Source organism: Chionomys nivalis, chromosome 20 (genome assembly GCF_950005125.1).
Source record: "Chionomys nivalis chromosome 20, mChiNiv1.1, whole genome shotgun sequence".
NCBI lineage: Eukaryota > Metazoa > Chordata > Mammalia > Rodentia > Cricetidae > Chionomys > Chionomys nivalis.
The window spans coordinates 5,798,520-5,821,951 of record NC_080105.1 but is presented as its reverse complement, the minus strand read 5'-3'; the positions used below and the strand labels follow the sequence as shown (position 1 = coordinate 5,821,951).

General features: G+C 53.2%; 1 protein-coding gene across 5 annotated transcripts; it reads left to right on the top strand.

The window, feature by feature from the left end:
* Positions 1-213: 213 nt before the first annotated feature.
* Fcho1 (FCH and mu domain containing endocytic adaptor 1) lies at positions 214-17,479 on the top strand. Of its 5 annotated transcripts, none has more exons than XM_057752440.1 (28): positions 214-277; positions 3,796-3,836; positions 4,334-4,386; positions 7,091-7,182; positions 7,927-8,001; positions 8,158-8,299; positions 8,554-8,706; positions 8,842-8,946; positions 10,393-10,491; positions 10,561-10,657; positions 11,154-11,198; positions 11,313-11,385; positions 12,033-12,057; positions 12,301-12,358; positions 12,717-12,895; positions 12,984-13,008; positions 13,277-13,328; positions 13,689-13,783; positions 13,932-14,174; positions 14,797-14,906; positions 15,002-15,089; positions 15,190-15,298; positions 15,760-15,915; positions 16,100-16,232; positions 16,456-16,655; positions 16,835-16,890; positions 17,072-17,236; positions 17,325-17,479. In XM_057752440.1, exons 3-28 carry the CDS (start codon positions 4,360-4,362, stop codon positions 17,345-17,347), a joined length of 2,625 nt encoding a protein of 874 aa, XP_057608423.1. In that variant the 5' UTR covers positions 214-277; positions 3,796-3,836; positions 4,334-4,359; the 3' UTR covers positions 17,348-17,479. The 5 variants fall into 5 exon arrangements, with proteins under 5 accessions (XP_057608423.1, XP_057608419.1, XP_057608422.1 ...); XM_057752436.1 differs by having other exon boundaries at positions 17,063-17,236; XM_057752439.1 differs by having other exon boundaries at positions 241-277; positions 4,338-4,386; positions 17,063-17,236.
* The last annotated feature ends 5,953 nt before the right edge of the window (positions 17,480-23,432 follow it).

Sequence of the window (23,432 nt, the reverse complement as noted above, 5' to 3'; positions counted from 1 at the left end):
GAGCAGGTTCTCAATAAATGCTGTTCCTTGCTTTCATCTCTCCCTCCCGCGGAACCTGCAGGTGCAGGGAAGTAGGAGCCTCTCCTGTCACTTTAAACCATGTATTAGCCGGCGGGTGAGTGGCGCGGCTCAGCCAACCAGCGCAGGGCTTGTGAAGCTCCACGGGGCGGAGCTCCTCCAGACCACACCTATGGGCGGGGCCAGAGGCGCGCTCCGCAACGCGCGGGGAGGGCGGGCCGGCCGCGGGTCTGGAGCGCGCAGGTGGCGGCGGCGCGGGGTGAGTGTCCCCCCGGGCGCGGGGCGTGGGGCGCGGGGAGCGGGATGCGGGCGCAGCCTTCATCCTGATCAGACCCCAAAGCAGGTGCCCTCTGCAGAAGGCGGGGCGCCGCTCCACTGGTGCACCCCTCAATCCAGGATTGGGAAGCGGGGACCCTGAAGATCCCCAAATCCTTCCTCCGGGTCTTCATCCCTGAGCTCACAGGCCCTGAGGTGGGGGCCACCTCCCTCGCTGCGCATGTGGTCCCCATTTTCACCTCCCTCCCAATGCACCCGCCTCGGGCTTGTCAGATAGGTGGGGGCTCTGCAGGGCCAGTGCTGTGGGGCCGCGGGAAAACTGGGGTCCGCTCCCTGACAATCGGGGCCTGGAGAGGCCTGGAGCCCGCACCGGGGACTCCCGCGCTCTGTGAGAGGGACGGTCTGCATCTGCTCCCAGGGACAGAATTATTCGAGGTAACTGAGGATGGGGTGCAGAGGAGGTCGGGGGTTGGCAGCCCCTCCGCTTGCCTGCCGGCAGCATTGCGGGACTTGTTTCATGGTGACCTTGGGCAGGTGACAGCACCTCCCTGACCCTCAGTCTCCTCTTTGGAATGTAGAGGTTGAAGAGACTGTCTGTCTCAGATTCCCAACACGTACATCCCATTTTTGCCAGATGGGGATCCCAGTCTTTGGCCGAAGGTTAGGGGAGACTCAGTTTTCGGCCCTTTAAAATGGGTTTAGCCTGGCAGGGTCATTCCTGTCCTGGGAAGACTGAGCCAGAAGTAAGATCTGCAGCTTGTGGCCAGCCTGGGCTACATAGCCAGATTCTGCCTCATAAAAAAAAAGCATAAACAAAAACAAACCATGACATTGATTGATGGGTACAGTCTGGCCTTCCCGGAGGAAGCTAGGGCCAGGACAGGATAGTTCCCACGTGACCATAAGACAGGACCCGCCTGCAATCAAGACCTGGACTCCATCACCCCAGTCCCACCGGTGTGGCTGCCTGGGTCACACCCTGACCCACATACCACCACCTACACCAGGGCCCAGCCGGTTCCTGGGCCAGGTCCCAGGTGGGAGGCCAGGCACTTAACCCCTGTCCCTTGCAGGACAGTGAGGTGAGCCCTAGACAGGAAGCCTGACACCCCCAAATTGGTGTGCTCCAACTGGCTGAGCCTTCTGTGAAATGGGCTGAAACCCCGTGGGAAGATCAGAGGGGCCGGTAGGAGGGAGCACACTGTAAACACCCTCTCCTGGTGATATTAATTATATTGCACTCACTAAATGGGGTCACAGCTGATGAGAAAATGGATGTCTTTGAAGGGTGTGACCAGAATCAGTGGCACTGTGGACTGGAGTACACAGTGGTGCTCAATGTGTGTGTACTGGATGAAATGACAGTCAAGGGCTGGTACAGGGGCCTCGGCTATGCATGGAATGCTGGGGACACAGAGGGGGTCAAGGGCTGTGGGCACTGCCAGCCCACATCCAAAATCCAGAGTGCCAGCTCTGACCCAGCCGTGCCTGCCCTCTGTACCCAGGCCCCGGGTTTTGGGGAATCAGTGTGTGTGTGTGGGGGGAGAGGGCGGCTGTGTGATGCCCAGCATATGTCTGTCACTCTCTGGGCCTCCTTCTGATGTTGCAGAGACCAGGAAGCCCTGGGTTACATTAGGAAAACTGTCTTAGGTCTACAATATTTTTAGGGGTTTGGGAAGTGGTTTAGCTTCTTTTCAAATCACATTAGTAAAAAACAAAATGACCCCAAGCACATGGGGATGGGGGCACTGTACTCAGAAGCCAGGCATGGTGGTTTACCCTGCACCTGGAGGAGGGGGAGGAGAACCATCTTCATCTGCAACATAGTGAATTTAAGGCCAGCGGGGGCTGTACACGAGACCTTGTCTAAAACAAACTTCATCTGTTGGTTCTGAAGTCGTAGAGAATGTCTGAGTTTCCTTGTCTGAGGGAGAGGCTCCGTACATCTTCAAGTCTCAGTTTCCCCTCTTGGGTAGTCATCTTATTCTAATTAGTGTGTCTCTGGGAATAATCATGTCGCCCCCACCTGCTCTCTCAGCCCCACCCTCCCCACGTGCTGCCTGTGGCTGTGGGGAGGTCCCAGGGGTGCTGGGCGGGGAGGTGACGGTTGGGTGGCAAGCAGGGCGGGCCAGGCTTCCTGTCCTCCTCCAGACACAGGGGCCTCCACTCCGGGCTGGCGGAAGTGTTGGGGCCTGTAGCCTCCCGGTGTTTACCCTGTGCCCCAGGGGCCCTGCCCCCCGCGGTGCCCATCGGCGAGTTTGACCTCACCACCCATCTCTGTCACCTCAGAACAGGAAGGTGTCCCACAGCTGTGGGCTCAGGTCTGGGGTCAGCAATAGCTGTCACTTCCTAGGCCAGGTTGCAGCATCAGGGCCCATCTTTGGTACCGCCTCCTGCCACCCCAGGTCAGCCTTTCAAGGGTTACTGGGTGGAGTTCCGGGCAGCCAGGTGGGCAGCTGTGGCCGTGAGAGATGGTGTCTGACCTGGGTTGGGATGGCTGGTGGTGTGAGTTGGTGTGTGTGGAGTTGGGGACAGCAGGTGTGACTCCTCAGTGGCTTGCATGTAGCGGAGGGGAGATGGGGGAGCTCTGGTGACATGGATGACTTCCGGGACCAGAACCCATTACCCAAGAGCCTCTTCAACCTGGCAGCAGTTTATCTGGCCTATTGCAGATGGCCACCACCTCCCCTGTGGCTCCCAGGCTTGTGCGGGTGAGGGCCTGGCCGCAGGGGTGGCCGCGTTACCACGCAGGTGGCAGGTGTAGGGGGCTGGGTCCCCATCCTTCAGCACATTTTAGGGATTTAGGCTGGCTGGATCCCACAGGCACCAGGACACAGGAGGACGGTGGTGTAGAGGCTCCAGGCTGTCGCTGCAGTGCTTGGGAGATTGAGGCAGGAGGATAGACATGAGCTCGAGGGCAGCCAGGGTATAGAGTGAGATCCTGCTTCAAGAATTCAGTGAAACAAAAGACAAGCCACAGTCTGGCCGTTTGGGGCTTTCCTCCCTGCAGAGGACCTTCTGGAAGCCTCGCCCACGCAGGGGTGGGAGAGCTGAGGGCCTCAGGAGGAATCTGCTGCCCTGCCCCTCCAGTGTTCCGCCTCTCACACTGCACTGGGGGAACCTGCCATGTGCTATGACATGCAGCTTGAGTCCCTGAACTCTAGAGGCTGAGGCAGGAGGATCCATAGTTCCAGGCCAGGTTGGGCTACGGAACAGAAAACAAAGGACAGCTAACTTTTAGTGTTAGATAAACTGAGGCTCAGGGCTAAGTGGGGCTAGGACAGTCTGATCCTGTGGTCAGCTGGCCCCGTCCAGTCTGTTGCTGGGCCTCCTGGACCTGGGCTGTCACCAAGCAGCCCAGCAGCTCATCAACTATGGATGAGGACACCGGCTCCTGTGACAGCCCAGCCTTGATGTGCCAAGGATTCTGCACACCCCACCTCACGTAAAGTGACCTGAAGTCTCCAACAAAACCGTTCCTGGCTTTTCTGTCTCCTACAGATGGAGAAACTGAGGCACAGAGCTGAGTGACTTGGAGCCAGGTGAATGGTGGCTTCCAAGGGGTGGTTGAGACCCATGGAGCTCCTGACCTTGGCAGGAGAAACTGTCCACGACCCTCTGGGGACCCAATATATCATGCCTTGACTTTCCCACTGTTCCAGACACGAAATCCACTGTCCCTTCCTGTCGTTTGACCTTGGCAAGTAACTTCCCCTCTTGGGAAGTGACTCGGTTTCCCTACGTCTGAAATGGACTAGACCAGTTCTGTCTAGAATTCAGCTCATTCACTACCACTCTGGTCCTTGCCCGCAAACATCTACCCCACTCAAAGCCCCTCCCACCAAGGCCCCTCCATCCTAGCCTCATACGACTGAGATGTAAGTGTCCTGTGGCCCAGGCTGGGCCATTTCTGGTGGCCTGATCTCCTCCTGCCTTGGGCTTCACTTCCTTAGTCCTCTCTACAACAGGGAGGGAGGGTGGAATTTCCCTGTTCCTTGTTAGCTATGACTCAGACCCTCAAACTCACCTCTCTTTTCAGACAGATACTAGACGGAGGCCAGCAGGATGTCATATTTTGGGGAGCATTTTTGGGTAAGACCTGCCGCTACTTCTGCTTCCTTCTCATTTTCAGTGCTCTTATTTTGGCGAAGGCTCCCAAAGGGCTATAGGGACTTTTATGGTGAAGGGGGACCTGGGCAGCTGGAGGTAGAATGGAAACATCCCTGGCGAGGAACACAAACTGTAACAATGAGCATCAAGTGAGAACAGTGCAAAGCTGGGTGTGGGGTACATACCTGAGATCGAAGACCTAGGGAGGCTGAGGCAGGAGGATGGCCAGTCTGTGCTACAGAGTAACATGTTTCCACAGTGGCATGTTCCAAAGCACGCCTCACTCGCACCTGGGACCAAACTGAACTCCCAGATCTGGACAAGCCATCCAGGGAAATTCCATGCCTTTTTTTTTTTAATCTTGGAAATTTTTTGGGGGGGTGGGAGATTGACTCCCCAATCTCTGCCCTCTTGGCCACCTAGGCCTGCTGCAAATGGAGTCTGGGCTGCCATGGAGGCAGATCGTGCGGCTCAGCCCATCTCAGGGCTCCCCACAACACTGCAGTAGCCCTGAAGGCCGGTTTCTAGGATGTGCAAAAGATATTACAACCACGAGAAACACCCTGAGTCCATTTCAGAGGGGTGGCACTTGGTGGCACTCAAGGACCAGTGTCCCCTCTGGGTTGGGTGGGTAGCGAACTGGGGAGCCACCGAGGATGCAGAAGCAGCCCCAGAATGGGAGTCTGCAGTCTAGGAGGCATCAGGCTGAAAGGTCCCTTCCTCCCCAGTAGGCCCACGGCTTGCAAAGTGGTAGCTGGTTGCTAAGCAACCGGTTGCCCCTAGCAACAAGCCCCATTCCCTCCCATTCTCCCTCCCCAGCTGGGACTCCTCTTACTTGACTCTGCTTTCTTAAAGGGACGGCTGTCCCTTGCCACCTGCGGGGCTCAGATTCTCCCAAGGCCTCTGAATGGCTGTGTGACCCCCGGGAGGTGTTGTTCTCGGGGCTGTCATTAGAACCCCTGGACTGCAGCGGCAGCCCAGAAGACACCCACATTTGGGAGCAGTGGCAGGAACTCCTACGGGATTGCCGGTGTTTTATATTCCATGTGGTGTGAAAACGGGGGAAGAAGTCAATGAGCGAGGAGAGAATAGAAGCCACCCCAACTTCCCTCCCATACACACCCCAAGATAGCACAGCTGTAAGGGCTCAGCCCTGAGTCAGGGTCCTACTGGCTCAGAGGTTCTCCTCAGGAAGGGGCTGGTCAACCCGCCTCCATTATCCCAGGAGGTTCAGCAAATGAATGAGAATTTTGTCTTCTGGGACATGGATGTGTGGCTGAGAAATCAGACTCCTTTTCTGCTGATTCCCTGCTAGGGATGGAGGCCAGTGCCTAAAATATAATAGGCAGGGTCTCCACCCCTGAGCCACGCCCCTAACCCCTCACTGGGGGATTCTAGGCAGGGGCTCCACCCTGGGCCACGCCCCTAACCCTCAGTGGGGGATTCTAGGCAGGGGCTCCACCCTGGGCCACGCCCCTAACCCTCAGTGGGGGATTCTAGGCAGAGACTCCACCCGGAACCACACCCCAATGCTTAGGGGTGCCCAGGTCCTTTGAGACCAGTCAGAGTCAGAAGCCTAGAGAGCACTGGGGAGCCATGGAGGATGCACGGGCACTAGAGGGGTAGGAAGCGGTGATAAAGGAGCCGTGGCAGACGCACGGGCACTAGAGGAGTATGGAGCGGTGATAGTGTTCTTTGGCTGTCGCCCAGAAGTTCTGATCAGAGACACAGGCTCTGGACATCTCTCCTCAGACCCTCAGCTGTCTGCCCACTTCGCTAAGGCAGACAGTGCTGAGGGCTTGCCAGGTCTGGGAAACCGGCCAGTGGTTGACTCTGTGTTAGCCCCAGATAATGGCCTGGGCGGCAGTGCCTGGTGCAGCCTCACCCGAGGATCCCCAGCAGCGGCAGGTGGGCTCAGTGGGAGCCGTGTGGAGCCTTGCTATTACCCAGAAGGCCTTTGTGTCCAGCAGAGTACCAGACACATCTTGCCCGTGAAGCCGTTGTGTGGCAGTTGCTGCTCATTGTCACCATTTGTCGTATGAGAGAAGGGCTCAGGATGGTGCAGCCACCACCCGAAGTAGCCGGCGCACTTCAGTTGGAAGAGATAATATATTCTGCTGGGGTGGAGGCGAGAACTCTGAGCAGCCATGGGGCTGTGGAATGTGGGGAAGCTGCTGGGGCCAGGAGGAAGCTGAGCTGAGGAGAGGAAGCAGGAACACACTAAGGACTTTTGGGGTGTTGGCCTCTGAGAACCATGGGTCTGGGGTGGGGGATGGGGACGGTGGCAGGGACATTCGGATATAAGACTTTCCTGGGTTTGTCCTGTTTTGACTTGGTTGGAAAAGTACTTGCATTACAAGCAGCAGGATCTGAATTCAAGGCCCCAGCAGCCATGTAAAAAGCTGGCATGGCAGGACAAGTAACAGCGCAGGGAGGCAGAGGCAGGCGGCGGGCGATAGAGGAAGACCCGTGATGTCGACCTCTGGGCACATAAAGGGGCACCCAGGAGGAGATGGTGGGACCTTAAAAATGCAGTGAAAGTCCCAGGTTTCCCACTGGCCAGGGGAGAAGTGCAGCCCGCCAATCCAGTTAGGTCTCACCCCCTCTCCGCAGAAGGCCTGTCTCTGTTGCTAGGCAACCTGATGTCCCCTTCTGCCTTCTACATCTCTTCTCTCATCCCTTACAGGGTGACAAAAACCATGGCTTTGAGGTCCTCTACCATTGTGTGAAGCAGGGCCCTGTGGCCACCAAGGAACTGGCTGATTTCATTAGGGAAAGGTGAGGGGGCGGGACACGCCCGCCCTGGGCTCTGGTTCACAAGGTCCTTACTGGGATTCAGGGAAGGATCCAGGGTGTAGATCTCCTGGGTCTCCGGGAATCAAATGACCTAGGCACCTCAAGGTCTCCAATCCCGAGGGACCATTTCTGCCTCAAGCCACCTTTTGTTTATTTTGATTTTATTTTCTATTTTGTGGAGGGGTTGGTGCTCATTCCAGGACACACACGTGAAGGGCAGAGGACAGCTTAGTCAAGCTGGTTCCTTTCACACGTGGGTTTTGGAGACTGAACTCAGGTAGATCTTAGACTTGGCTGCAAGTCTTTACCCACTGGGCCATCTCACTGACCAGCATGCACCTTTTAAACCGTGTTCCAGGGGTCTGTTACCTCCTGTACTGAAAATAAGATCACGTACTCATGAGAGGGGGTTAAAATCCTGAGTCCTGGCATCAGAAGTGGAAACGTGTGATGCAGGCATGATGGTGTACTCCCATAACCCCAGCACTAGGGCGAGCTGAGGCAGAGCTACCACGAGTTTGAGACCCGCCTAGGCCACATATACAGACCGTTAAAAAAAAACCCTAAAATTAAAAAGATTGCTTAAGGAAAAACAAAATTATCCAATCAGTTTCCAAAACTTTGTTTTGAGAGCAAGGTGTAGAGATGGGGGGTGGAAACTGAGGCAGAGAAAGGCCTGTTTCCGGGTACTTGAATCTGCCTGTCTTTGTCCTTCTTCCGATGCAGGGCCAGCATCGAAGAGACATACTCGAAGGCCATGGCCAAGCTGTCCAAGCTCGCCAGCAATGGCACCCCGATGGGGTGAGTGCAGCTGGGCGTGTGTGTGTGTGGAACTCTAGTAAAGGCAACCCGGGACCTGAGGGACTCGACTTCTGCCAAGTTCCCTGTCAGCAATGACAGCTGTGCTGTGTGAGGGTCCCGGGGGTATCAGACACTCTGGACTCTGCCTGTCCCCAGGACCTTCGCCCCGCTCTGGGAGGTCTTCCGTGTGTCCTCGGACAAACTGGCGCTGTGCCACCTAGAGCTGACGCGGAAACTTCAGGACCTCCTCAAGGACGTGCTGCGCTATGGCGAGGAGCAGCTCAAGGCCCACAAGAAGGTAGCGGCCGCCCTGGCAGGCGTGCGGGGCCCTGGGGCACTCAGGACCCCAGATGGGCCGGTGCACCCACTTGCAGCTTATGAGTGTGTGGGGGTGAAACTGGGAAAGCCTGCTCAGGCGCCTGCCCCGCCCCTCACTGGCGGAGCCTAGGCAGAGGCTCCACCCTGAGCCACGCCCCCAGCCGCTCACTGAGGATTCCAGGCTGTCTCTCCACCCCTGACCCAAAGCCCTTCCCTGCTTTTCCCTACCTACAGTGCAAGGAGGAAGTTCTGGGCACTGTGGATGCAGTGCAGGTGTTGGCCAGCGTGGGTCAGCTCTTGCCGAAGTCTCGGGAGAATTATCTGAGCCGCTGCATGGATGTGGAGCGGCTGCGCAGAGAGAACACCAGCCAGAAGGAGATGGACAAGGTTTGTTGGTCCCAGCGCTGGGCACTAAACTGTGAGGCCATCTCCCCTGGATTTCAGAAGATGGCTTGGCAGGGTGGTAAAGCGACCTGATGGTCCCCATGGCGACTCACACGGTCCTCTGTCTATGATTCCCAGGCAGAAACCAAAAGCAAGAAGGCAGCCGACAGCCTGCGACGCTCTGTGGATAAGTACAACTCTGCCCGGGCTGACTTCGAGACCAAGATGCTAGACTCGGCCTTGGTGAGATCCTCGCCCTGTGGCGGCTGGTCCCCACACTCCCTGCAGGGGTGCCCTGTCCTCAACCCCAGGGACCTGAGGCAGGAGGATCAGGAATTCAGGGTCATTCTGGGCTATATATCAAATATAACGCCAGCTTTAGCATTCTGAGAAAAAGAAGAAATTTTCATTTAAACAGATTTACTTATGCATTTGTTGTTGGAATTGAAGTTAAAGTATCCTCAAAATATATAGGTTGGTTTAATTTAGCAGTTTTTTCTATAATGAGGTGTCTGTCGGCAGTGTTTGCCCTTTGCTCATCAACATTCAAAAAATTCAAACTCAACCAAACACATGCCCGATCCAGACGCCGAGCATTTTCCACCTATACATTGTGTATTCTTTTTATATTACTTTATTCTCTCTTTAAAGACTTATTATTTTTAAACTATTTATTTTTGAAAATTTGCATCTAAGCATTTTCGGAGGTCTTTAGCAGTCTGGGCCTGGTTTTTGTGTGGGTATCTGGCTGCATGGGCTCCCTGCTGATGGGTTCCCGTAGCACATGGCGCTGGGGGCTGCTCTGCCCCTTATGATGGGTTTGCCTTTCCAGAGGGCATTGGCCCCTGAGAGCAGGGTCACTGCTCCACCAGTCCCCAAATACGGACACGGAGACTTATTATTAATTATGAAGGCTTGACCTTGGCCTTGGTGTTCCCAGCCAGCTCTTATAACTCAAGTCAACCCGTGTCTGTTAATCTATGTTCGTCATGTGGCTTTTTACCTCTCTTCTCTTCTGTATGTGCTACTGTCTCCACGTCTCGCTGCCGAATCCCGCCTTTCTTCTTCCCAAAGTTCCTCTCTCTCTCTCTCTCTCTCTCTCTCTCTCTCTCTCTCTCTCTCTCTCTCTCTCTCTCTCTCTCTTTTCTCTGCTCAGAAGTCCCGCCTATCCTCTCCTGCCTAGCTATTGGCCATCCAGCTCCTTATTAAACCAATCAGGTGCCTGATAGATACATCTTTATCAGTGTAAACAAATACCCCACCACACGGGTTTGCTACTGCAGGGACATCAGGTGTGGCTGGATCCAGGTGTTCCAATGGGGTCATTAGAATGTCATCTCTGCGGCTGGTCGTTGGTTTCTGGGGACCTCATTCCTTGGCTGGCAGAGGACACACTGGTGTGTTTGTGTGTGTCAGAGTAGCTGCGTCTCTGATCCAGCAGGACCATTTTTCTTTTTTGAGGTCTCACTATGTAGACCAGGCTGGTCTCGAACTCAGAGATCCTCCTGCCTCTACCAGTACTAGGATCAAAGGCAGGCACATGGGGGCGGGGAGGTTGGGGGCAGAGGTGTGCTTTTAACTTACCCCAAAAATCCGAATGCGGAGTCTCATGCTTCTCTAAGCCGATCAGAGCTGGAAGCGGGACTGATCTGATCGGTCAGCCTGGGTCACTTGCCCTTCCCATCTCAGCGCTTTCAGGCCATGGAGGAGGCCCACCTGCAGCACATGAAGGCCTTGCTGGGCTCCTATGCGCACTCGGTGGAGGATACCCACGTGCAGATCGGGCAGGTGAGGATAGGCCCCGCCCTCCTGTCCCGCCCACCGAGGGCCCACCCCTCATGCCCTGCCCCCTACCAGGTGCACGAAGAATTTAAGCAGAACGTGGAAAATGTGACTGTGGACATGCTTCTCAGGAAGTTTGCAGAGAGCAAGGGCACCGGCCACGAGAAGCCTGGTGAGTGACAGCCAGGCCTCCCTGACCATGGGTTTCTTCTTTGGAAAAATGGGCCGGTGGCAGTTCTCTGTCCCCTAGCCCACGTGGAGAAGGCATCTGATCTCACATAGTCCCAAAGGCGGCATGAGAGCGTTGCTGGGAGGCTCGGCGGTTCCTCCAGGAACCATTGCGTACACGATGCCCTTGTGAGAGCCGAGAGAAGGCGGGCTTGGGTCCTTTGCTCACGGCTGGGCTCGCCGGGAGACTATAGTCGCGTGTCTCTGAGCGCTGCCTCATCACTGAAGTGGAGATCACAATCCCCTAAATGCTGGCACGCTGTGTCCCCAGACCCAGGTGACCAGGAAAGCCTTCCTCCTTGCGGGCTTGCTGTCCAGTCTGCCCCCGTGTGCCGCTCCTAGGTTCCCTCATACCCTCCATGGCTCCCATTGTGGAGCCCGGTGCCCTGCTATCCCGGCCAGGCTGCGTCGCTCCTCAGATGCCTTTCTTTTTGCCCCAGGGCCTCTGGACTTTGATGCCTACAGCACAGCTGCCCTGCAGGAAGGCAAGTACGTCTGGGCCTGGATGCCCAGGCTAGACCAGAGGTGTGGGAGGGAGTTCTGAATAGAAAGGGGGAGAACCTTCCAGAGGTTAGCATGCCCACCCTCTCTGTCTACAGCAATGAAACGCCTCCGAGGAGCCAAGGCCTTCCGTCTTCCAGGACTGAGCCGGCGGGAGCCCCGTGCCTCTGTGTAAGAAAGTGCTCCAAGCTAGCCCGAAATTCTGCCTCTTGCTCCAGCTAGCATAGAAATTCCCTATGGTACTCTCCCTATGTCAGACCAGTCCAGATCACTTCAGCCTGGGCTAGCCCAGAAAGACCTCTGTCCCAGGCTAGCCCAACAGAGCCACTCCCTAGACTAGTCTGGAATTCTTCCTTTCACCCAGGCGGGCCAGAAGCTGCTTGGCCCGTTGTAACCTAGGTTGGACATGGTCCTTGCCTTTCCCAAGGCTAGCTTCTCATCTGCTCTGCTGTTAGAGGCCATCTCTGACAGCTCCCCCTAGATGCCTCTCTTTCTCTCTCTCTCTCTCTCTCTCTCTCTCTCTCTCTCTCTCTCTCTCTCTCTCTCTCTCTCTCTCTTCTCTCTCTCTTTTATTTTCCAAGACAAGGTTTCTCAGTGGCTATGGAGCCTGTCCTGGAACTTGCTTTGTAGACCAGGCTGGCTTCAAACTCACCTGTCTCTGCCTCCCGAGTGCTGGGATTAAAGGTGTGCACCACCACAGTCTGGCTTCACATTCTCAAAGAAGACCCAGGGTCTCAGCCTATGGGCTAGCTTGGGGCAACATGGTGGGCATCCCTTCTGCTGGCACCAGCCACTCACCCCTGTTCCTTTGTCCCCAGTGACTTCCTGGAGTCTGATTCGGGGGTGAGTACTGTGGGGGAGGGGCAGAGGGTGAGCAGGGCTTGATCTTCAAGGCCTGAGGAGACCAGAGGGGCCCAGGGTGGGGCTCAGAATCCGGTCTGGCGTCTGTGGTCCCCCTGTGAGGGAATAAAAGCTCTACTGTGGCTCAGTTTCCCCTTGGATTTACCTACATCCTGGAATATATTCTGGAGGGAGTCGAGGGGGCAAGACTAAGGATCATTAAGGGACATGACTCTGCCTCCCCAGGTGCCTCCAGAGGTAGACGAGGAAGGCTTCACTGTGCGCCCTGATGTCTCCCACAACAATATCCTGTCTGTGACTGTGTCCCCCTGGGGAGGGCCAGGCCCAGGCCCTTGTCCTGTGTAAGGGGGGTGAGAGCTGGGCAGTGGGCTGCAGAGACTGGTGAATCCTGGAGTGTGAGCCCAGTTGGTAAGTTCCAGGCCAGCTGGGGCTATGTAGAGAGAGCCTGTTTCAGAATAAAGATGGACAGACAAGGTGGGCTTTTATGGTGGGATATCCAGGAGGGCTTCCTGGAGGAAGGGCATCAGTGTTGGACTGTAGTGGCTGTATAGAAGCTCCCCGGGTAGTTTCCTGAGCATAAGGGGACCTCTGTGTGGGGAAGTGTGGTCAGATTCAAGACTGGCTCCTTGACAGAGGTGCACCCACAGCCGAGCCCCCGCGATTCTCCTCTAGCGACTCTGATTTTGACGACGAGGAGCCTAGAAAGTTCTACGTTCACATCAAGCCTGCCCCACCCCGCACCGCGGCCTGCAGCTCCGAGGCTGCAGCTGCCCAGCTCAGGGCCACAGCCGGCACCCTCATCCTCCCGCCAGGCCCAGGGGTGAGCTGGGCAACTGGGACTGAGGGGCACCGGGGCCAGCAGGCTGCAGTTGGGCCTCATGTTGGTCGGTTTCTCCCTTTTTCCTCAGGGCACCATGAAACGTCACTCGTCGCGTGAGTAGCCTGGCCTATCTGGGTTAGAAGATGCCCTTGGAGGGGAAGCAGCGTGGATGGCGGGGAACTGGGATTGCGCACCCTCGGGCTCCTCCTCCACCGAACAGCTTCACTGTGGGACTAACGGGAGTTGCACGGGCAGCGGGGGCAGGACTAGAACCCCACAGGCTGCTGTCCCCTCTGTCCATGCTCGTCACCTTGGGCCTCTGTCTGACAAATCCAGCCGTAGTCCTGGTGTGACAGAAGCTCAAGGCTCTGTCTGTCCTAGGGGACACGTCTGGGAAGCCACAGAGACCTCAGTCAGCCCCACGGACCGGCAGGTGGGTCTTGCGGGGACATGACTGTCCAGGCAGATGGGCCCCACCTCCCGCTTTCTCACTACGAGGCTATTGGATACTTATGAGGCGCCTGCTGTCTGCTTGTGTTGTGTTTGGCCTGGGAGGCCTGTGGACACTTTAGGGGCTTTAATTGTGGATGAAACTGGCATGTCACCCAGCGCTCAGGAGCCTGGGCAGAGTGAGACCCTGCCTTGCCAAACATGGGGTCTAAATGCTTCAAAGCCTGGTCTTAGCATGGTGATGCAGGCTGCGCTGGCTGGGTGGGTGATGCAGGCTGGGTGGGCTGAAAGACTGTGGGAAGGCTGGTGCCAGACTCAGCCCCATCCCTGTCGCTGTTCCCAGCTGTGCCGAGAGGCCGCTGGCCTCGGAGGAACCACTGTCCAAGAGCCTCTTTGGGCCGCCGCTGGAGTCAGCCTTTGACCATGAGGACTTCACGGGTAGAGGGAGAGCTGGACAGGGCCCCACAGTGGGTGGGCCCTTGTTTGGAGGGGCATGGCTATGGGCTTGTGGAGGGTGTACTAATGTGGGAGATGACATTTGGGTGTGGGCGTGGACTATGTTGACCACGCCCCTGCCCCTTCCTAGGCTCCAGCAGCCTGGGCTTCACATCCAGCCCATCCCCTTTCTCTTCCTCGTCCCCTGAGAATGTGGAGGACTCAGGCCTGGACTCTCCATCGCATGCTGCCCCCGACCCATCCCCTGAGTCCTGGGTCCCCCGGCCGGGCACCCCGCAGAGCCCACCCACCTGCAGGATGCAACACCCAGAGGCCAGGGGCCCGATTCCCCGTGCACCCTCGCCAGGCCCGTGGGGGCCAGAGGCAGGCGCAGGTGAGCCCAGCGGGTGTCCCTGGTAGACTGGGTGCCAGGTGGAGGCCTTCCTAGGTGGGACCATCAGATGGTCAAGCAAAAGCCCTGTGTCAAGAAGGTGGGTGTTGACTTGGCCGTGTGTGATGCTGGAGTCTCCTTTTGGCCATGAGGCTGGGAGTGAGCTGCGGCAGTCGGGTGCTGGAAGGATGGGTGGGCCTGAGACATCTGTGGACTCCGAGTTTGAAGGAGGCCTTGCTGAACCCTGTGGCCACTGCTGAATGGAGATGTCATCAAAATGGGCATCTCGCCCACTCAGGCTGCGGGAAAAACACCCGGCCGAGAGCCTAAGTGGCTGGGAGGGTGGGACGGGAGCGTCAGGCTCTCACATGCCACCTGAGGCCTGGTCACACTGGCGGACAGCTGGCATCCATGGGAAAGAATCTGGTTCCTGGCGGAGCCAAGGGAGTGTGACAGCAGAGTGGAGGCCCAGGTGTGGCTTACCCACCTCTTGAGCCGCCAGCAACGACACACAGCCCTGTTCATCGCACCCTGGGCTCTTACCCAGAAGCCCTCAGTCCATTGTTTCTTAAGGGCTAATGCCCCAGCTCCTGCTGGAGCCAGCCCTGCACTGTCCTCTTTCTAGACTCCTCGCTGCCTGCTGACTCCACCCCCAGGGAGGGCCTGGCTGCACCACCCAGGGGACCTCGGTCCAGAAAAGTGTCCTGCCCGCTCACCAGGAGCAACGGTGACCTGGTGGGTGGCATGGTGAGGCGGTTTCTGTCGGGAAGGGGCCGCCCCTGTAGGCAGCTCTGGGCAGCTCACAGCCCTGATCCTCTCGTTCCCTGCAGTGCCGATCCCTCAGCCCCTCCCCTCTGGGATCTTCTGCCCCCAGCATCGGCCCGGATCGGCCTGGCTTCTCCACTCAGATGGCGCATGGTTTGTAGGGCAGCCCCACTTGAGGCCTTGGGTCCTCTTTTCTGGGATGCTGGTTGAGTGGGTGAGGCTTGCCCTGCTTCTGACCCCCATCTTCCCACAGGCATCTCTCGTGGCCCCAGCCCTGTGGTCCTGGGGTCCCAGGACACCCTGCCTGTGGCCACAGCCTTCACTGAGTATGTCCATGCCTATTTCCGTGGCCACAGCCCCAGGTAGGCTGTCATGCGGACAGTGATGCCAAGTGCAGGGTTAACCTGAGGGCTTTTGATTGAGGCTAGGGAACCCTGAGGTTCCTCGTTGGGGGTGAACTAGGGACCTTGAAGCAGGCTTGCCATCCCTGTGGTTGACAAAAGGAGACCTTAACATTAAGCCACAAAGAAGAGGGACCATTAGGCCCTAAACCCAAGCTAGGGTTGCTCAAAACACGAGTTATTCTGGTTTGAGATTCCTGGTGGCCCAGGAGAAAAAGGACCTAGGGAAGATACTTTTCTTAGCCCAGACTGTGTGCGGTGTGGGGGGTTCACCCTGCCAGGCGGGGATGGAAGAGAAAGAAGTTGGGGAGAGGGTGCTGGGAACAATTAGAGCTTCATTGGAGGTTTGAGTGCCAGGGGAACCAAGAGAGTGGGAAACACAGAGCCCGGATCCCACATCCCGTGTTTCCCCGGCTCCCCAGCTGTCTGGCTCGAGTCACGGGGGAATTGACCATGACCTTTCCTGCGGGCATTGTGCGAGTGTTCAGTGGGACCCCACCCCCACCCGTCCTCAGTTTCCGGCTTGTGCACACGGCGCCCGTGGAACACTTTCAGCCCAACGCTGACTTGATCTTCAGGTGCCTTGCATGGGTGATGGGAGAAGCTACTAGGGGCTCAGGGCCTTAAAATGCCTGCAGTGCCTCCAGCCCTTTGCTCTGTGACGTGAGGCAGGTGGCTTTCCCTCTCCCACCCACGGCAGCTCAGACTGGAGTGGGAGAGCATTTCCTGAGGGATGAAGATGTTCTGTCCCCATTTCTGCAGTGACCCCTCCCAGAGTGACCCAGAGACGAAAGACTTCTGGCTGAACATGACGGCGCTGACAGAGGCCCTGCAACACCAGGCGGAGCAGAACCCCACCGCCTCCTACTACAACCTGGTGCTGCTGCGCTACCAGGTGGGATGCTGGGGCAGGGCGGGACGGGGACGCATGAATTCTGCAAGTGAGCAAGTGGTTTCTGGCGTCTGTGCGCTCTCCTGCTCCCTACTGGCCACGCGGAATACTGCATGTGGTTCTAGTGGTTGCATATTGCTTGAACTGGACTAGGTGGAGTGCTTGCACAGCCCGTGGGGGGGACATGGCCATGTCGCCCAGCCACCTCTGTCTTCTTATCCTTAAGTTCTCCCGCCCTGGGCCTGAGTCAGTGCCCCTGCAAATGAGCGCCCACTGGCAGTGCGGGCCCACGCTCACGCGGGTCACGGTGGAGTACAGCTACCGTGCGGGCGCCACCACGGTGTCCACGCCGCTCACTAATGTCCAAATCCTGCTGCCTGTGGGAGAGCCGGTGACCAGCGTGCGTCTGCAGCCTGCTGCTAGCTGGTGAGCCACCCAGTCCCGCTGTGAGCACAGGCCAACAAAGAAGGGATTTCAGAGCCCTGGGGTAGCCGTGCCACGCTGTAGCTTATGCACGGGTGGGGAAACGGAGGCTCTGCTGGGCAGTAGGTTAACAGGTCCCACACAGGTGACTCGGCTGCTGACCCATCTTCCCTTGCTACCAGGAGCACAGAGGAAAAGAGGTTCACGTGGAAGCTTCCAGATGTGTGTGAGACAGGAGGTGAGTCACAGCTATGATGAGGGCTGCTGCGTGGGAAAAGTCATGGGTAGGCAGCACTTATTAAAACTGGGGATGCTCTGGCGCACGGGACCTGAAGAATCCCTGAACAGGGTTCTCAGGACAGGGTGGGCAGTGCTAAGGGCCTGCGGCGGGAGTGTTTCCCTGACCCCAGGTCCCGCAGGCTCCGGCCGCCTGTCCGCCAGCTGGCAGCCGCAGTCAGGGCCCAGTACCCCCAGCCCCGTGGCCGCACAGTTCACCAGTGAGGGTGCCACGCTGTCCGGTCTGGACCTGGAGCTGCTGGGCGGCGGCTATCGCATGTCCCTGGTGAAGCGGAGATTCGCCACAGGTAGCTGCAGGGCAGGGCTGGGCTCGCAGGCCAAGTGCAGAGGAACCCACGCAAGGAACTCACGCCAGGCCCTGCTCTGTCCCCACAGGGATGTACCTCACCAGCTGCTAAGGTGCTCCGGGACCTCCTTCCCTCCCGCCCACTTCTGCTCCCCCAGCTCAGGCTGGACTCCACTGAGCCAAGACTCCTCCCTCCAACAGGCCCGGACCTTTTAGTATTCTTTAAATAAACACTTTTCTAACAAAATAAAAAGGAATCCATGTTCCCGTTCTGTCTTCCAAAGCCAGACCATGAAGGGAAGGGTACTGGTACCCATAATGCATTTCACCTCCAGGGCAACGTGCCCTCTGACTTCCCACACTAAAGGGAGGGAGAAGTAGGTGAACCCCTAGAGCACCGTTTCTCAACCTTCCTATCGCTGCGACTCTTATATACAGTTCCTCATGCTGTGGTGACCCCAACCATAAAAGCATTTTTGTTGTTACTTCATAACTATATTTTGCTTATTGTGAATCTTAACGTAAATATCTGATACGTGACCCTGTGAAAGGGTCATTCAATCCCCCCCAAGAGTTTGGGGTCCACTAGTTCAGAGTCACTGCTCTAGAGAGTTCTGTGGAATACATACGAGTTCACAAGCTGGAGAAGGGCAGGCGTACCAGGAGATGCGGGCTTGGTGAGGCTGCCGCAGGGCTGGAAGCTTGGGCTGCAGAGAAGGCTCTCCCCCTAAAAGGTCCAGATTGTGTTCCCAGCATCCCTGCGCCCTCTTCTGGCCTCCAAGAGCATTGCACTCACACGGATGTAGGCACGCTGATACAGGAATTAAATAGAATTAATCTTAACAAAGGAAACAGCTCTTGGAAGTTCAAGTGTAGTGATAGTTCATTTGTATTTTAATAAATAAAGCTTGCCTGAAGATCAGAGAGTAAAACAGCTGCGCTGGTCAAGTCAGCCTTACAAACCAGGCAATGGAGACACACACCTTTAATCCCAGCATCCACACTAGTTGCCATAGAAACCGGACGGTGCGTGCCTTTATCTCAGTGGTGCACGCCTTTAATCCCAAAACTAGAGAGGATTGTAAAATGGGAGAGACAGCTCTCACTCATTCTCATTCTGAGATTCCTGGAGGCAGGATTGCCGTTTCGGACCGAGGTACAGGTAAGAGTCAGTGACTGGCTATTTTGCTTTTCTGACTTTCAAGTTGAACCCCAATGTCTAGCTCTGGTTTTTATTAATCATGCTACATTTGGCACCTAACGTTTGGGATACAAATTCACGAAAAAAATCATTTGCCTGAGGCTTTTTAGCCACCTGGGTTCCGGAGAACTCCCTTTCTCCCCAATTTAACTTCCTCTCGTGCCCGCCTCCTGTTCGCAGCTTTCTGTGGCACCCACGGCTGCTGCCATCAGGAATCGCCCACACAGCTCCCTGTGCTTCCCACTTGCCAGCCCCGCATGCAGCTCCCACAAAGCTACCCTGGCTTCCCTGGGTTCAGGTGGTCTGTGAACTCGCATTGCAGGGCTGCTCTGACCCAGCATCTCTTTAACAGAAATCCGTCCAGAGGCCGGGCGCTGGTGGCGCAAGCCTTTAATCCCAGTACTTGGGAGGCAGAGGCAGGTGGATCTCTGTGAATCCAAGGTCATCCTGGACTACAAGAGCTAGTTCCAGACTAGTTATGAGCCCTCTCTTGTGTATGCAGCATTGGTTTGGGGTATTTTTTCTTCCAGAATGGTGTTATTGCAGTTCAAATGCAATCCGAAAGTTATTTTATTAGTGTGACATAGCAGTGGGTGTGGCCACGTGTCCACACTGTGGTTGCTGGCTCAGTGTATACCCCTAACATAATAATGAGGAACCATTAAAAAAAAAGAGTTAGTTCCAGGATAGGCTCCAACGATACAGAAAAAGCCTGTCTTAAAAGAACCAAAAATAAAATAAAATAAAAAATTCATTCAGTTTGCTTTTGAGTTCTGCGTAGAAAACCCACGTCGCCGGGCGGTGGTGGTGCACGCCTTTAATCCCAGCACTCGGGAGGCAGAGGCAGGCAGATCTCTGTGAGACCAGCCTGGTCTACAAGAGCTAGTTCCAGGACAGGCTCCAAAACCACAGAGAAACCCTGTCTCGAAAAACCAAAATAAATAAATAAATAAATAAATAAATAAATAAATAAATAAAGAAAGAAAGAAAGAAAGAAAGAAAGAAAAAAAAAAAAAAAGAAAACTCACGTAGCCGGGCGGTGGTGGCGCACGCCTTTAATTCCAGCACGCGGGAGGCAGAGGCAGGCGGATCTCTATGAGTTCGAGACCAGCCTGGTCTACAAGAGCTAGTTCCAGGACAGGCTCCAAAACCACAGAGAAACCCTGTCTCGAAAAACCAAAAAAAAAAAATAAATAAAAAAATAAAAATTAAAAAAAAAAGAAAACCCACGTTATTGACTCTGGAATAAGCCCAGAGTGCAGCGTCTCTGGACTTCTTTAGTGGTATAACTGCGACACCTGCTGGTCCACATCATTATTACTCCTTAAAATTCTCATCTGAGCCAGGATTTTAACAGATAATGGCAGATAATACTACCATCCAGGAATTTAATAACCTTTGCATTTCTAATAAGGAGGGAACTCTAAAAGAAGCATATGACCTACCTGGGATGTGTGCATTCTTAGACATAGCACCTAGTAGTTTGATAATTCATATTATTCTTAAAGACATGGTTTGATAACAGCGTCAAGAAAAACTTTTTTATTAATTCATTTGAACTTTATTTTATGTGTATTGGTGTAAAGGTGTCAGCTTCCAGGGAGTTGAGGCTACAGGCGGTTGTGAGCTGCCATGTGGGTGCTGGGAACTGAACCCAGGTCCTCTGGAGGAGCAGCCAGTGCTCTTAACCGCTGAGCCGTCTCTCCAAGCCCAAGAATGAGAAACTTTTAGAAATGATACAGACTGGGCTGGAGAGGTGGCTCAGGGGCTAAGAGCATTGCCTGCTCTTCCAAAGGTCCTGAGTTCAATTCCCGGCAACCACATGGTGGCTCACAACCATCTGGAATGAGGTCTGGTGCCCTCTTCTGGCCTGCAGACATACAGACAGAATATTGTGTACATAATAAATAAATAAATATTTAAAAATTATATTTGCATTAAAAAAGAAATGATAATGAGAAGCTGCTGAAAGGTTCCATACCATTGAAAATGGCAACCATAATTTGTCAGGCAAAAGCCGCTCCATGGCAATGGGTTATGAAACCTTACTGAGAGATTATCTGAAAGTATTCATACTGTTGAAATTGGCAATCAAAATCTATTAATTAATTTTTATATGGTATATGTGGTAAAGAAAGATCCAATCTAAGATAGTATCTTCCCCCTGTATTAAAATTCCTGTAGGGGAACATGACCAGAATGCAGTTAAGATTCGGATCCACACGATCCACGTGTGCCTCCTGTAATTTCTCTTCAATCAAGCCAATTCTCTCTTAGCTTCAGTTGATAATTCCCTGGGGCTATTTAAGCCCCTGTCGTCATCTAATGTTTTGTTTCAGTTAATCAGTCCTCAGGTTTTATTCCTATAGTGGGTCACAGACTGGAAATGCCTCCTAACAGTCTTTGGAAGTCATTAAGTTTCTGCAATCAATCTCCTAATTTGCACTTTTTGTGGTCTAACTTTCTGTAAATCTGTTTTATAACCTAAATAATTGATAGAATTTCCTTTGTACTTTTTCAGGAGCAATTTGTAATCCCCAACAAGGCTAAGCCTTCCTTACTTATTCAAACATTTAAGTATCTACATTTAAATCAGATAGCAAAATATCACCCATGTAATGGCAAACTATAGATTCAGAAAATTGCTTGAGTATCATTTCCAATGGTTGATTTATTGGTACGGGGTAGGGCTATTTAACATTACCTTGGAAGAACCATCTATTGATATCTTTTATTAGGTTGAGAATTATTATAGGTAGGCACTGTGAAGGCAAATTTTTCTCTGTCCTTTTCTTGTAAAGGTATAGTGAAGAAACTATCTTTTAAATCAATAACTATGAGAGGTCATCCTTTAGGCCATAGGGAAGGCCGAGGAATTCCAGATTGTAGAAGGACCAAAGGTTGGATAACCTTGTTGACAACTCTTGGATGTTATTACTCCAGAATCTTGGCATCCAGATTGGCCTCTTCAAAAGGCAGGTGTTCGATTCCTAGGAACCGGAACCCTATCTCACATGAAACAAAGCACAAGACGAGTTGAATGCACAGAGGCAGAGGACAGAGAGGAAGGCTGAGGACATAGGTGGTTAATATAGCAGTGAATCTGTGGATTCATGGTCCGTTGCAGCAATGGAATACCCAGATAAACACTTCTGCAGTCTCAGAAATAGACCACGGACCACAAACCAATTCATGTTTCTGGGGATGATATTATAAGGTACTTTATAAAACAATAGTTGACTGTAAAAGAACCAGACAATAACAACTAGCAAACTCTCAGAGGTACCAAAAGATCCTAGCTTTAAAATGGTTGACAGACAGACCTGTATGGGTTAAGCAAGGGCCTTTATGAGAAGACAAACTGCAGGCTTTAGAACAGCGGGTACAGAAGCCACTAGGTGCTCACCATATTGAAAAATCAACCAGTCCTTGGACTTCTCCTGTATTCGTTGTTAAAAAGAAATCTGGAAAATGGAGAATTGTAACAGATCTAAGAGGTGTCAACAAGGTTATCCAACCTTTGGTCCTTCTACAATCTGGAATTCCTCTGCCTTCCTTATTGCCTAAAGGATGGCCTCTCATAGTTACTGATTTAAAAGATAGTTCCTTCACTATACCTTTACAAGAAAAGGACAGAGAAAAATTTGCCTTCACAGTGCCTACCTATAATTCTCAACGTAATAAAAGATATCAATAGATGGTTCTTCCAAGGTAATGTTAAATAGCCCTACCCCATACCAATAAATCAACCATTGGAAATGATACTCAAGCAATTTTCTGAATCTATAGTTTGCCATTACATGGGTGATATTTTGCTATCTGATTTAAATGTAGATACTTTAATGTTTGAATAAGTAAGGAAGGCTTAGCCTTGTTGGGGATTACAAATTGCTCCTGAAAAAGTACAAAGGAAATTCTATCAATTATTTAGGTTATAAAACAGATTTACAGAAAGTTAGACCACAAAAAGTGCAAATTAGGAGATTAATTGCAGAAAGTTAATGACTTCCAAAGACTGCTAGGAGGCATTTCCAGTCTGTGACCCACTATAGGAATAAAACCTGAGGACTGATTAACTGAAACAAAACATTAGACGACGACAGGGGCTTAAATAGCCCCAGGGAATTATCAACTGAAGCTAAGAGAGAATTGGCTTGATTGAAGAGAAATTACAGGAGGCACACGTGGATCGTGTGGATCCGAATCTTAACTGCATTCTGGTCATGTTCCCCTACAGGAATTTTAATGCAGGGGGAAGATATTATCTTATATTGGATCTTTCTTTACCACATATACCATGTAAAAAATTAAAAACTTATGTGGAAAAAGTCTCTGGGTTAATTATAAAAGGAAAATCGAGACTTTGTCAATTATCAGGTGTAGACCCAGCAGAAGTTGTAGTACCTGCTGTATCCTTCACTGCATTGTATGGGGCACACCAATAACTGGAGCCCCTAATTCTCTACTGACAAAATAAATCAGGAAAGGTGGGTTACAAATCAGAAAATTTAAGTAAAGCAGATCAAAGCCCTTAAGATTCTGTCCAAAAGTCAGTATTATAGGTTGTTCTCATGGTGCTAAGGGATTTTAAAGATAATCTTAATATAGTCCTTGATTCCCAACATGCAGAAAGAGTTATCTTACTTATTGAAACCACTGAATTTATACCAGATAATACAGAATTGACTTCATTATTTAATCAGGTTCAAGATATAATCAGGAATAGGCTTTGTCCCATATACATAACACACGGCCAATTCCATGTGGGTCTGCCAGGTCCTCTAGCACAAGGTAATGCAGAAACTGGTCAATTATTGATTAGAAGTGTGCTGAAGGCCTCAGAATTTTATAAAAAATGTAATTTCAATAGCAAAGGTTTTAAAAACGTTTCCCTTATGTAACAACAAGCCAAGGAAATTATAAGGAAATCTCCTACTTGTTCTTTGTACAACAAAACACTATTGACTATTGCCTGCAGGAAGTAACCCAAATGGTA

Coding starts and splice junctions, on each gene's coding strand:
- Fcho1 (XM_057752436.1), top strand. CDS start 4,360: ATGTCATATTTTGGGGAGCATTTTTGG. Junction 8,707..8,841: donor GCCAGAAGGAGATGGACAAG/GTTTGTTGGTCC, acceptor TATGATTCCCAG/GCAGAAACCAAAAGCAAGAA. Junction 11,199..11,312: donor CACAGCTGCCCTGCAGGAAG/GCAAGTACGTCT, acceptor CTCTGTCTACAG/CAATGAAACGCCTCCGAGGA.